Genomic DNA, 15,449 nt, shown 5'->3' with positions numbered 1-15,449 from the left:
TTATCACAATACGCTATAGGCAGCATTTCTGAGAGAAGGTTTAATAGCTTCCTGATCTGGGTGAAGGGAAATATTCAAGAAGCATGCTGAATTCTCCTTTAATTCTCCTCCTCCATATACCCTATTTCAAGTATTAGCTTCTCGGGGAATAAAGTAAGGGATCCAAGGTCCCACTGGAGGCTCACAAAGGGTTACACAAATCAGATAGCTGTGTTCACTATCGTGACTGCAGTCTGGCTTGGTGTGTGACTCCCTTTTTCCTTTTTCCATTAAACCTTCCATTTGGTAGAGAGAGAGAGAGAGAGAGAGAGAGAGAGAGAGAGAGAGAGAGAGAGAGAGAGAGAGAGAGAGAGAGAGAGAGAGAGAGAGAGAGAGAGGGAGAGAGAGAGAGAGAGAGAGAGAGAGAGAGAGAGAGAGAGAGAGAGCCACCATTGGCTGTTCATTGGAATAAAATAATACATTTCTCAAAACTCCCATTAAAATGAACTATATCTTAGAGAAAGAATCCTATGTCTTCATATTTTACAAATGATACTGTGTTTGGGAGATATGTCATGCCTGTCATTAGGACATAGTGCAGACTAAAAAGTACAAAAGTCAGGATGAATTCTGTTAATTGGTTACCAGTCGGAATGATCGGAGAACTGACAATCCTTCCACATTCGCCAAGCCAAGTTCCATTAAACTAAGGCTCACTATGAAACCATCAAAGATATTCCAGCCTTCTTGGAAGTAATAATATGGATCCATAGCAATTATCTTGAGAAACATTTCTGCTGTGAAGATCCCAGTGAAGACCTATAGGAGCAAAGCAGCTGATTACAGGAATGTCTTCTCTCAAAAAGAAGTAATGTAATGAAGAGTAGATCCAACATATATTCTGGATTTCAAAGGTTGGTTTGTGCTCAACCAATGGATGCCCTTGCATGTTTTATATTCAATGCAATATATTAATACTTAAGGTTTATCATTCAGATACTAAAATAAACACCCTGATTTTGGTACAAAAATTGCACCGGACACACTGCTTTGTTTGATCTTTCTGGTCCTCTAAAACGTCACCAAATGTTTGCCCAGAATCACAGACTTAGTTGCCAAGTATAATAGGTTGGTCTCTTTTCATTCCTCTGCAGAACAAACTAGAGCTAACGAAGCTTCACACAAACTATAATAACCATAGATATAACCAAGATACTGTATCTCAGCCACTGTAGTAGCTGAATAACTAACTATTAAACTAATCAAAAGCTTAAATTTGCTAAAAAAAAAAACCTTTGATTAAAATTTTTCTTGAAGACATACCAATAAATCACAGGAGAGCACTTTGAGCCTAAAGCAAGGGCCAATTAAAAAACAAGCAAGTTGTTTCTGTGTGAAATTTTCTTCCCTCAGGCTACAAAAAGATATGTGCTCAATAGGGCAGAACAAGGTTTCTTCAGGAACACTTCCTATTCTACACTTCCTGTTCCACAATATCTTTTTTCTCAAGTGAACTGTTAAATCAAAATGGTGTCCATTAGAAAGTTGGGGAAGGAGGGGAAGTAAGGAATGGAGTGTGTAAGTTATTTAATGCAGAACTTTATATAAAATGTGTTCATTGTGCTACTTTATCATTTGACTCACTTGAGATTCATCAGAAATAAATTATATATATATATATATATATATATATATATAATTTGTGAAATGTGTCAAGCCTGTCAGCCTGTCATTAGGACATAATGAAGACTAAAAAGTACAAAATACTATAAACATACTATACTAGGAATAAAATATATATATTATATAGTATTTAATTCAAGTCTAAGAAGTATATTATGCTTTAAGGCATTTGTTATAAAGCACATAAGAACTTAATTAGCCTTTCATATTATAGATACGCATAAATGTAATATGTATGCATATAAATGTATATATGTTACACACATATTTTCCCCACAATTCCTAGCAAAATCTTGCTTTTAAATAATGTTTCCATTTATTTATTTGTCTTGCGTGTAAGTGGGAGCACGTGTGCAAAATGGTATGTATGTGAAGGACAATGGATAACTTACAGAAGCTGGTTCTTTTCCAGCTTTTGGGGGTCAAGTGTCCAATATAGGTCATTAGGCTTGCTGAAAGCTCTTTCTCGCTGAGCCATCTGGATAGCCCTACTTTTGCTTTTGTTTCTTTCTTTCTTTGCTTGAGTGAGGTAGGATCTCCCTAAGTAGCACAGATGGCCTAGAATTTGTGATCTTCCTGCCTTTGTCTCCCAGCTGCTGAGATTACAGGTATGTGTCATTATGCCTGGCTGTAATTATCATTATAATACAAAAGTAATTTAAATTCATTTCTAAATCAAGTAACACACAAAGCCTCTGAATCCTTTGTACTGAGTTCAAGCAGCAACCTATTTTTATTGTTAAAACCAATGCCAAAAAAAAAAAAAATTGGTGTCTTTGGTGAACATATTCAACTAGTAGATATCTTATTTGACAGTGACACATACAATTGATAAAAGATGAACCATCAAGGAGTCTTACCAAATTCCCAACAGACAGCACACTGCTGAACTGCTCAGTCATGGGGTAGTGCTCCATAGCCATGAACAGTGTATTTAACACAATGCAGATGGTGATGGCCAGGTCGACAAATGGGTCCATCACTACCAGGTTGACAACATGTTTTACCTTTAGCCATGGCTTACAACAGTCCCAAATTAGGCACATATTAGCAAATTTATACCAGCAGGGAGGGCATTTCTGTCTGGATTCTTCAAGTTCTGGGGAGGAAAAAAATAAATATACTCATGAAACCTTTTTACTTTCTATTAATCAGACTTTGGTTTAAATTGCAGTAATTTTTAAATAAATAATCTAAAGGTACTTTTAAAAGATAAGATAATCAGTTGAAAAACTCAGAAAAAAATTATGGGTTTGTAGTCACAGAGAGAGTAGACGTAGAAAGGCTAATGCTCTCCAGTGTTTCTCAGATGCACATAGTTTCTAAGATTCCCCCTGCAACACTGATGTTTTAAAATTGTCTACAAGGTTACAAGAAACACAGTGGCAGAGCTTCCATTGTGTACACGCTCATCTATATTACACATAGAGCAGGGGCTGGTGTGTTAGCAAAGGTTCTTCCAGAGACGTCCATCAGAGCCTTGGTGGGTCACAGGGACACTTGGCCTCTTGGATTAGATGCCACTGGAGGTAGTCTCATGAGGAACATTTAACAGAACCACTGCTTCATGTTAAAAACTCTCACATTAATAATAAAATCTGAGTGGGATTGTATATTAAGTTCAACAAGTTTCCTGGTCTCTCCATACATCAATGTAACCAGAAAATTTTTTTAAAAGAAAATAAATAACTGAATAAGCAGGGTCCTCACTGGTAGCATACCAACACTTTACAAAGTGAGATTCAAGAACTATTAATAAAACACAAGATTTAAAACAGAAAATTCATAGAATTCATATATCTCCATTGGGTCTATTTACTTTAATGCACTAAAATCGCCAACTATTATATCAAATATATGAACTGAAATTTCAGGTTAATGTTAAGAAAACATGCAATCCTTTAGAGCAGGATTTAAGCTAAATGACAATGTACCATTAATCTTACAAGACATTTTGTACATTGTCTATAAGGCTTTTTGATCATTTCTTCTAAGAGACCTTCTAGAGGACACCTGTTTGGTAAACATTGACAACGTCTTTTGGGAAACTATGAAGCAGAAAATTATCGTTTCCATCTTTCTTTCGTAAGATGATCACTTAGCACAGTCTTTAGTGGAAAAAGGATACCAAGTTCGGTGGATTCTGCCAATCCCATTACAGAAAATCACCCGTTCTGTCAAACTGGCACCAGGCACTCAACAGAAGAAAGCTTTCCTTGTCAATCCATGGCCTGTGGTCTTGGGCCAGTCACTTCAGCACTATTGTAGCAACTAGGGCACTCCTCCACCATTGATGGAGTTTACAGTGAAGTAAACTTTATAAGGGAGGAGGCAGCATGGAAAATGGAGACAAATATTGCTAGATATTTGTTCTGCTAAGAAACATTTGCTACTTATTTATACAGTAAGGTAAATTACTCCCTTAAACGAATTTATTCTTTACTGCTTTAGTGAAATTTTGTTAAAGCTAGACATTTCAAATTTCCCCTTGGATACTGACATTCTTCGGGTGGACATGTTATTTCCTTTTTTTACTGTTTGTAATTTGATAAACAATAAGGAATGCTTTAGTTAACTCAGACAAAAAATTCCCATAAATAAAGTTACTATCCACTTTAATTATTCATTTTATATATGCATTTTTACTTTATAGATACTTCCAACACTACCAAACAAATTCATGTTTACACAGGCAACAAAACAATTATATAACTTGCAACAAATAATTGAAGAGAAGCTGCAAAATTTCTGTCTATGTTCTCTGGAATAAATTCCATTTTTAATTTATACAAGCTGTGATCTAGTAGAAAAAGGAAAGCAAATAGCAGAGCACAGAAAATAAAAAAGAGAGAAATCAGAGAAACATTCAAAGGGAAAATTCAGCAAGTGCTGATGGTCTTGACACTAGGAAAAGTCGGAGCAAAGTTGCTTTTAGTTCTAAAATAAAATCATTCAATTATTAATTTCGCATAGGAGGATCTTCCACTTTGGAACAAGCAAAGCACCCAAGAGGGGACTACAGCCACTTCTCCATCATTCCTGTGGGGGTTTCCCATCTTAGAGTCAGCAGCAGCTAAGTTCATATCTTCTCTTGCATCTTAATTCCTTCAGTGCTTTTGTCTGATACCCCAACATATAGACTGACCAAAGACTATCCACAAAGCATCTCCATACAATTCTGCACCTTCAAATATCATTAGCTCACCATTAAGCAGGACTGTGCATTAATCTGGGTAATGAAGAGTTGGCTGTAGTTGAAAAGAAGGAAAGCAAAAGTTGCCAGCCGCATTAACAAGCCTGCTTTATAAAAGGGAAGGCAAACCAAATTTTGGAAGAAACCACATTTAAATAAACAGACAATAACAACAAAGAAACAGCCCCGCCATTATGTGAATAAGCAGGACCATATCAAAGTAAGCTTTGCTATTCATGTTATGTACAGGAGATTGCTGCCTACTATTTCTGGCCATTGCCACACTCAATTTGTTCATATGTAACTAAATTAAAAAAATCAGGCTTTCATCATAACCAACTCGAGGAGACGTGTTTCCATGGAGGAATTTGTGTGTGCTTTTAAACTAAGCACTGGATGTCAATTCGTGGATGAGTCTAATTTATAATCGTTTGATTTTTTCCCCCTTCCATTACTCCTTGCATTACTTCGAACTTAACACTACTAGAAGTGCAAAGCATGACTGTCAGTTTAGACTTACCCTGGCTCCTTCTCTACTTCCTGCTTTGGGGAGCAGCCATGCTGCTGACATCGGAAGCAGAACCACTGGCCCCTTCCTCTCAGTGGTTTTGCTATGGCAAGGAGCAGAAGACCAGAGACTCTTCAAAAGATTTACCTGGAGGGATAGGGAGGAGCAAGCTACTGGCAGCTGGGGGGGAGAAGGAGTGTGAGCTAAGCAGGCAAGGTTGGGGAAGAATGGACTAAAGTTTAATATTCCATTGAAGTCAATAAAAAGATCAGGACGCTACAAAAGCTGGGTTTTGTACCAATGTCTTGTCCATGGTGACAGAGACATCTATTACATTACTTTTATATGGTCATGACTTTCAGGCTTTTGATACTGAGATCTTGAGATTTTTGCATTGCAACTAAAATACTCTTTCTAAGAATCTACCAAGTCTCTGAAGAAACTATTATTGGGAAGGGAGATATATACTGGGCTGAGGGGCCAGGCAAGGGAAGGAGGACAGTGGAGATATGAATAAGATACAATGTCTATTAAAATTTGAAAGTTTTAAAAAACTAAAGCCATGCACACACTCACTGTCTCTCACTCTTATGCTCTTTTTTTTTTAAGCTATTTTGACTTACATATTCAAACATACCTTTACATATGTGGGAATGGGACTCAGGGAGACGTGTAAAAGATGGAGAGATAGAATACCTCTTATATGAAAGTAGGAAGGAAAAAAAGGAAAAAATGGGCAACAGAGAAGGGGGTTATATGTGAATACATTTTACATAAATATATTTTCCACGTATGGAAGTTGACAGCTGCTGTTGATTTCACTTAATATAAAAAGGAAAAAAAAACACATTTACAAAATAGAACATTTACAAAAGTAGAACAATAGAACAAATAATAACCACAGCATCTGTTGACAGTCTTCGGCATGCAAAGTACGGGGGTGCTTTACATGTGTTGCCTTATTTAACCGTTATAACAACTTTATGCCTGAATATTACAGTCCACATTTTAGCTGAAAAAGAAAATGAAATTCAAATCATCAATTAGTACATTTAAACTGTGACTGTGCCTGGAAGTGATCAGAGATCATGCAGTTCTTCAAACTTTTATTTTGGTAGTATTAAATCCAGCCTTGTAAATACTATGTTAGCCAATCAGTTACAAACTTCAAACAAGGTAAAAACTGGTTTGTTATTTTATCAGTGATGAAGAGAGACAGAGGTGGGGGGGAAGAGAAGAACAAAATTTTGAACACAGCTCTGTTGAAGCACAGGACCTTAATTCACACTTTTATTTATAATTCTGGTTTAGTCAATAGATTTCATAATGTGTTAGTGTGTTATATTTTGTAACTTGTCAAATGTGTTAGCACCATAGTGATGAACATAAATCTGTCCACTGTTATTAATGTCACCATCAAGCTTAAAGAGTTTAGAAAGTAAGGTTCCAAATGTATCTTGAATTGGTAGCAGTTTTCTAGAAGATCGTTAAATAGTCTACACAAAAGAGTCGAATCAATGTGCTACACACCAATTTTACCTTTTAAAAGAAGTGACAATATGGTACCAGGTTGTGAAGTATTGTCTTAAAACTTAGGTGAGGGATGTCACATCATTAACAACCTACTGTCAAAAAGCAATTGTGGGGAACCATTGTCTTACCTTCCATAGTGTTTGTCAAAATGCTAGCCATACTCATTGCTCTTTGCCTTGATGTAGGGTCTTCCAACAAGTCCATAGAAACATGGTAAGAACTAGACCTCCTCTTCCTTATTTCTGTTTCAGTAGTTGTGCCCTGAAATGCCAATATTCCAGACAAAACAAAATAATCACTATTCTTGGCGGTAACAAACCTCAGAGCACACCAGTTGTAGATGCTACTTAACCAAATGTTCTATACGCTTTCTCAGATGTAAGCAGTGTTTTGCTTTCTCATTGCAATGATAAAATGCAAAACAAAAGTAGCATAAGAGAGAAACTCTCTTTTGACTCAAAGAAGTGTCAAGTGGGTACAACCTACTTGGAATGGGACACATGGCAGCAGAAAGAGAAGGCATAGTGCCAGCAGGAGGGGGCTGGCTTGCCTCACTCATCTGGTGTCTGCACTCAGGAAGCAGGCAGTGAACAGAAAGTGGGACCAGGCTATAAAGCTTCAAATCCCACCCTCGACAACCCAGCATCATCTTCTGTTCTCTACCGATTAAAAATACTCCACAACTTTATGTCATCAGCTAGGGACCAATGACTGGGTCATATGAGCCCATGGTAAACATTTCATATCTAGTAGCTCTTTGTGATAGTTCTAGAATTACCCTATTATCCATCAGCCCCTCAGTCTTCTATGATGCCAGCTTTCCTCATGCTAGAGATTTGGCTTGGAAGGACAAAATTATATCAACTGTATAACCTTGGAGCATCTCACACATTCCACTTCCACCTTCAAACTGCAAATGCATTGTTCCTGATGTACTCCCAGGTTCCGTTTTTAGATCTTTACAGACAGGTATGGAAAGACTTCATTATCCAATATGCATCCATAATAGTTCCCTCAAAATGTGAACTCTGAATGTAAAATATTTCCTTTTCCTTTTCTTTTCCTTTTAAAGACAGATATCATTGGCCAATATCCATATTTAAAAAAAATCTTCGTTAACCTATCTTTTCATCTTATACTTATAAAACAGATCTGTCCACAGATGAGCTACTTAAAACATCACAGCTCTTGGGACATGCCAATTGGAATGTTTGGATGTTAGCAGTCGAATGATGGCTCAGTTCTTCCCTGGCTTAAAAAACTCTACAGGTTTGGAGCTCGGTAGAGACATCTTCCTACTTGGACATCAAACATGGTGCTAGCAGTCACAGGACAAAGGCAAAGAATCTCAAGCATTTCAAAGGCAGGTCTGAATGAACCAGTGATAAGGAAGTCATTCTCAGTTCTGAATACTGCTGTTGCCTAAATAGCAACATAAGTGTTGCTTAGGAATCTGGACATCACTGGGATGTGAGCAAGGACCATTACTGCTATGTTTACTCATTTGCATAACTGTGAATTTTCAAACTGATTTCTACTCAACTGATGTTGTCACGATGGTGAAAAAGATCCACGCTATCAGCACAGATTAACTACAAGGTAGTCAAAGCAAGGAGTAAAGAGAAAACCCATTACTGAAAATAAAACTATTAAAGTCAAGATGAGCTCACAGAATGGAAATATTTACCTCCAGAAAGATGAGCCTTTTAAGAAAGAAAAAAAAAAAAGCAGAGTCCACATAAATAGCATTCAATCTCTTTGCTTTAGGCAAAACCACGTTCAGAACTCCAGATCTATGGAAGTTTTAATGATAGATTCTAAAATCTCAATGATATTACTTGGCTAATTCTTCTGAAGTTTAATTGGCTCGATAGAATTTATTTGTGAAGAACAGGAAGTCATGTGCCTTGCTTGGGACATGCCATTTTACGTGTCCTGGTCTGCTTTCTGTTAACATGTCCCCATGGTCAATTGTGTGTGTCCCTTAAGCTTCTTCCACAGGACAGAATCCTGTCCCCAAAGCCTTGACTTCAGGGCTGAAGGGATTCAGGTGTGGGAATGCACAGCTTACCTAGTTACAATAGGCTTGGAGTCAAACTAAGTCTAATTGACCTATGTGATCTTTTCTGCCTTTTCTAATAAGGTGACTCCTTGGTAGTTCTGATATATATGGATTCGCAGTTATATTTATGCAATGAAATTGGGACTTTTATTTTAAGGGTAGCAATATCTGTGGTGGGCCTACTTCTGTATTCAAGAACCATGTGGACTGATTCACAAAAAATATTTCTAGGCCCTTTCTTCTGCAAAGCTTCACTCTGAGTAGTTCTGGGTACAAACAGAAAATTTTGGAATTTCCTTTTCTGAGAATCACCTGAGAGAGTTTGAAGCATGGCTTAAGAAGCACTGTTTTTTTCTTTATCATCAGAACAGTAACATTTCAGTATTATACAAATCTATTAGAACTGGGATTGAAGCAGCTCAGTTGAACAGCACATGCATTTCATTCATGGGAACTCTCTGCTTCTGGTGTCTTTCTCAGCTTCTTTCGCCAGTGTTTCCATTTCATTAAAATGATCATTCATATTCTAGGTGTGATGGTTTGCATATGCTTGGCACATATGCATCCATATGGCAGGATTAGAAGATGTGGTCCTATTGGAGGAGCTGTGTCATTGTTGGTGTGGGTTAAAAGACTCTTATTCTAGCTACCTAGAAGCCAGTATTTTGCAGCCTTCGGATGAAGATGTAGAATTCTCATTGCCTCCTGCACCATGCCTGCCTGGATGCTGTCATGCTCCCACCTTGATGATAATCGACTGAGCCTCTGAACCTATAAGCCAGCCCCAATTAAATGTCCTTATGAGAGTCATGGTGTCTGTTCCCAGCAGTAAAACCCTAACTAAGACATTAGGTTAGGGTTATTCCAAGGCATTTGATATATTTGTTTGTTTTATATGTCACTAGTATTTTGATTAAGCTGTTTAGATTAAGAGATTTTGAGAACTAAAGAAAGAAAGACAGAGAGAGAGAGAGAGAGAGAGAGAGAGAGAGAGAGAGAGAGAGAGAAAGAAAGAAAGAAAGAAAGAAAGAAAGAAAGAAAGAAAGAAAGAAAGAAAGAAAGAAAGAAAGAAAGAAAGAAAGAAAGAAAGAAAGAAAAAGGTTTAGCCAGGCAGTGATGGTGCAAGCCTTTGATCCCAGCACTCTGGAGGCTGAGAATGCAGATCTTGGTGAGTTCCAGGTCAACCTGTCTATAAAGTGAGTTCTAGGTCAACCAGGGATACACAGAGAAACCCTGTCTCAAACAAAAAGAGGAAGAGGAAAAGGAAGAGGAAGAAGAAAAGAGAAGAAGAAGAAGAAGAAGAAGAAGAAGAAGAAGAAGAAGAAGAAGAAGAAGAAGAAGAAGAAGAAGAAGAAGAAGAAGAGGAGGAGGAGGAGGAGGAGGAGGAGGAGGAGGAGGAGGAGGAGGAGGAGGAGGAGGAAGAGGAAGGGGAAGGGGAAGGGGAAGGGGAAGAGGAAGAGGAAGAGGAAGAGGAAGAGGAAGAGGAAGAAGAAGAAGAAGAAGAAGAAGAAGAAGAAGAAGAAGAAGAAGAAGAAGAAGAAGAAGAAGAAGAAGAAGAAGAAGAAGAAGAAGAAAAATAAGAAGCAGCAGAAGAAGAAACACGGGTTTAAATGAAAATATTTTCTTTCTTCCTTATCTATTTTCTTTCTTCCTTATCTGTTCTTACCATTTAAGAAAATCCAAGAGAATGTTGTATTTCACTATGGATGGAATATAGTAGGGCTTTTAGACAGAGTATCTGGGGTTAAATCTTAGTTTCAGAATGTACAGGCTTCAATTGCCCCTCTGTAAATGGGCATAAATTAGTAACTGTTATAATGCCTAGTTATGAGGGTTCAATGAATTAACCCCACAGTGTTCTGAGCAATGTCTTATACATAACTGGCTAAAATTATTTCTCCAAGAAGATGTGACATTTCCTTATCATTCTTCTTGTCTGTTTCACAACAAAGTTCTACTGCTTCTGTGGCTTTCCAGGATACGTGGAAACTTCCCTGAGAGGAAAGTCTGAGAAGCGGCCATAGGAAATCAGTGACGAGCAGCATCTGTTGTCATAGTACAGGGAAAGACATGCCTCTAAGAAGTCATGGAAAACTGTTTGGTCCATTATAACATGGCCCTAAGGGATTTATCTGCTTTAAAAAAAGAAAGAAAGAAATGGTATAAAAGTAATTACACAAAGGAGATTTTAACCCAGATGGGGAAACTGTGATGAGATCAGACAACAAGACTGAAGTATTTTATAAAGGTCAAGTGTTTCAATTAATGTCAACTTGAAGAATGTCTTGTTTTATAAAGAGACTATCAGTGATATATCCTGATGAACATTATTTAGTTGAAAATCTTTTCCATATGCTTGATTTGCAGGGACTTTGCATATTAGAAGAATTCATGGCAATAATATGGAAATCCATTAGTAAAAGTCTAACGTGATTGTAGCTTGTGCTATTCACACAGCCTTTTTTACTGATGTAGGGTGGCTGGGTAATTTAAGTTGGTATTGAGAGAAATGCACACTATAAAAAATGCAGAGAATTGTGAAGTTAAGGGATTTAGATAGAAGTAATGGCAGCATGGTACCAAGTAGAGGTGTGAAGTTGTTTTAAAGGAACAGGATAGCAAAACCTTTGAAAATGCATATGTGTGTCCATATATATATATATGATCATGCTCATGTTTATATTCTTTAATTTCTTAGTATTTAATCATATTGCTAGGTGTGGTGGCACAGGTCTTTAATCCCAGCACTTGGAAGGCAGAGGCAGGTGCATCTCTGAGTTTAAGGTTAGCCTGATCTACAAAGACAGTTTCAGTATAGCCTGGGCTATACAAAGAAACCTTGTTTTTAAAAAATCTAATAATAATAATGGTAATAATAATTATAGTAACAACAACAATGATAATAATAGTTATATATTTGAAGAGCAAAACATATGGTTTGATTTTTATATTAAATGGCAAACTTTAAGAATAATAATGAGCAAATGCATCTATCAAACTCATCGTATGGTATAATTTGTAGAGATGTGTTGAGGTTTTGTTTTTATTTTTTTTCAACGAGATAAGTTCATAGCTTGATGTAGTGGCTATTCCTGGTTGTCAACTTGACTATATCTGGAATGAACTACAATCTAGAATTGGAAGGCTCACCTAAGATTGTACTCTGGAGGCTCAGAGATATAAGTTTCTGACCTGGATCTTGGCATGGAGATCTTGAAGCATAGTGGCTATGAATTTCAGAAGACTCCGAGTTCAAGCTCATCTGGGATTAAAGGCATAGAGGCACACGCCTTTAATCTGAGCCACACCCTCTGTTGGAGACCTACAGCCTTTAATCTGGGCTACACCCTCTGCTGGAGATATATAAGGACATTGGAAGAAGGAAGATTTACTCTCACTCTTCCTTGCCTGCTTGCCTCCTGGGACTGAGCAACTGCTAGATCCTTGGACTTCCATCCATGGTGGCCGCTGCTGCTGCTGCTGCCCATTTTTGGGGAATTGGACTATAGATTGTAAGTCATCGACAAATTCTTTAACTATATAGAGACTGCCCACACATTCTGTGACTCTAGAGAACCCAAACTAATACACTTGATAAAACCAGCCACCTCTTGGCCTGGGAATAACAGATGCAGGAAAATTATCATCTGTGGAAATCAAAACCCACATTCTTGATTGCACCCTCATCCCTTCTCTTTCTGTGCCCTCAGCTGCAGCTTTAATGGCCCTCACCTCTGGGAGTAGCTGCCCCACAGGAGATGTGAGTGCAGAAGGGCCTCCAACTAGGGAGACCACACCGTTGCAGTCCACAGCACTGTGCATCTTCCCATTCATGGGTAGAGTGGGTATTCCCCGGGAGGCACGGCTGGCCTGGCTGACGTTGCTGGGACGCCTCTCTCCATGTCTGTGTGGTACAAACAGAGAGTCTCTTCTGCTGTCGTTGTCCTCAAACGTGCTGTGCTCATCGTCTGCAAAGTCATTTTCAGAGCCAATATCCTTCACTCGACCTTTGAAGCTGAAAAGACTTGCTCTGCTGTTGCGCCTCGGAGAAAAAAGGGAGCCTCGGATGCTCAGAAGAGACTAGAAATAACCAAAAGGAACAAAACAGATGGAAGGAATTAAGAACTTGCATCCAGAAGAAAATGGCTTGACCTGGTGGTTCATTCCTACTGGCTACCTCAGCTAAGTCACTGGGCAGACGTCAAATGCTCCCTTTCTGTACTAGGTACTCAGCACTTTGGTTTACTCCCTCACCCCCCACCCCTTGCTTCGTTTTTCTCCTGTTCTGTCATTCTCGTTGTCTAAGCATAGTTAAAAGCACTCCCACAATGCTATCTAGTCTTATTACCATGCCTGGAGCAGCACTTGCTAGACCATTCTCTTAGAACTGAATTTCACCTAACGATTCAGTGGAAAGTAATTAAACACACACCTACATTTAGGCCTTTTGAAGCTCAAAATAGATGCAGTAAGAGCTCACAAGTGACCACACCCTGAGGCAGAGCCTCCCCAGAGAAAAAATCAAAGCCGGCTTGCTGGTAGACCTGCATAATTATAGTACAGAAGCAGCTTCCCTCCCTCCCTTTGCATATTTTATAATGGCCTTCATGAATAAATTAAACAAATCAAGCTGAAATAACTGTATGATTCATTTCCTGATTTCCACTCTTCTGTCTCAAGAAATCTGAACAGCGCAATATCAGCAATAACCCATTTTCAAATAAGAATCTGATCACGGTCACTTAGCATTTTCTAACCGTGGCCTGTTTCCTTACGCTGCTTGGCTGTCATACACCAACAATGGTGACTTACCTCTTCTATGACAGCAGTCTGTGTTTCTGACCTCTGTTGTGCATGCTGTTACTTGACTAATACCCATTTCTTTGTGGTTCATAAGGCCGTGGACCTTAGGAAAAGCTTCTTCAAAGCTTCAAGAAAAAAATTCTTGAGCCATTTAATTTCTGAGACACTAATCCAACCCCTGACACTAGAAGCAAGTCAACTCATGTCTAGCCAACTACAGAACTCCATCCCTGTAATGCATGTGGTTTGGTGTGTTGCTTGGCCTACTGAGAATCAACACTTCCTTTTCCAACTGTTGTTCCTATGAGCAGAGGTGCTTTTTCAACTGGGGTTGTTAAGTTTATTGGGTCTAAGAGGGACAGTCGGTATCATGCTAGACACATGGGAGAAACCTTGAATGACATATGAATGAAGACATGGTTAAGCCTGTTCCCTACATACAATTTGCTGTCTTAGTCACTGTTCTTTGCTGTGAAAAGACATCATGACCAAAGCAAGTCTTATTAAAGAAATTTAGTTGGTTTCTTGCTTACAGTTTCAGAGACTTAGTTTACTTTCATCACACTAGAGAGCAGAGCAGCATGCCAGCAGATACTGGAGCTGAGCACTACATCTCAACTCATAGGCAGAGAGAGTCTTGGTCTGGTGTTAGCTTTTGAAACCTCAAAGCCCACCCCCAGTGACAGATTTCTTCCAACAAGGCCGCATCTACTCCAATAAAGTCACACCTCCTAATCCTTATAATCTTTTCAAACAGTGTCACTTCCTGGTGACTATGCACTCAAATATATGAACCTCCTGGGCTGTTTTTCTCAAAAGCACCACATTCCACTTCCTGTCGCTCATAGCCTTATAACTATATCGAAGCACAAAATGCATTTAGCCCAACTTCAAAAGTCCCCATAGTCTATCACCATTTCAAGGATGCTTAATATCCAAGGCCCAAAAATCTCTTATGAGACTCAAGGCAACTGTAATTCCCTATAACTCTCTATATGATCAAGCCACCATTTCTGCCTAAAACTATGCGTAGACATTATTTATATAATCTGATAGTTCTGTTTTTGTAAGCTATTCCATATTGTTTGTCTATAGTCATTAATAGAAATGACACAAATTCAGTAATTTAATGATGAGTTTGATTTTTTCCTCATTGATTTAAAGTCAAATAAAATTTTGTGTCTATATTCTTATATTCTTTAAGCAGTAAGTATTCTTCTGATTTTCCTTTTAATCATCTTTTCTTCAATGATATTTATAATATTTATACCATATCTGTACATGTCAAATACTTTTTTGTGTTATGTGTCCATTCACAATTCACAAAGCAAATAACATTTAGAAAGACAGATTTATCCCTCAATAGAAACTATTTCTTTGCATCCCTACCCCTAACCTATCTGTATTCGTTACTTTTCTATTGCTGTGATAAAATACCATTACCAAGGCAACTTATAGAAGGAAAAAAAAGTCTTTGGGGGCTATGGTTCCAGAGACTTAAGAGTTCCTGATGGCAGAATGGAGGTAACAAGGGACAGACAGCAAAGCTCACATCTGCAATTTCAAATGAAGGAGAGAGCACCCTTGGGATAGAGGGGTGCTTTTGAAACCTCAGTGCCCACACGATGTGCCACACCTCCTCTAACAAGGCTATACCTTATAATCCTTCCCAAATAGTTCTACCAACG

General features: G+C 38.2%; 1 protein-coding gene across 1 annotated transcript in view; it reads right to left on the bottom strand.

Moving 5' to 3' along the window:
* The window catches only part of LOC127685411 (sodium channel protein type 2 subunit alpha-like), an 80,760-nt gene that overhangs the window by 37,156 nt on the left and 28,155 nt on the right, over positions 1-15,449 (bottom strand). Inside the window, 4 exon segments of the mRNA XM_052182598.1 lie at positions 625-798; positions 2,523-2,761; positions 7,025-7,157; positions 12,691-13,038. Coding sequence (XP_052038558.1) covers positions 625-798; positions 2,523-2,761; positions 7,025-7,157; positions 12,691-13,038 — 894 coding nt within the window.

The sequence above is a fragment of the Apodemus sylvaticus genome, chromosome 5 (assembly GCF_947179515.1).
Source record: "Apodemus sylvaticus chromosome 5, mApoSyl1.1, whole genome shotgun sequence".
Taxonomy (NCBI): domain Eukaryota; kingdom Metazoa; phylum Chordata; class Mammalia; order Rodentia; family Muridae; genus Apodemus; species Apodemus sylvaticus.
The sequence above is the reverse complement of the archived record's forward strand: the minus strand, read 5'-3'. Positions and strand labels throughout refer to the sequence as shown.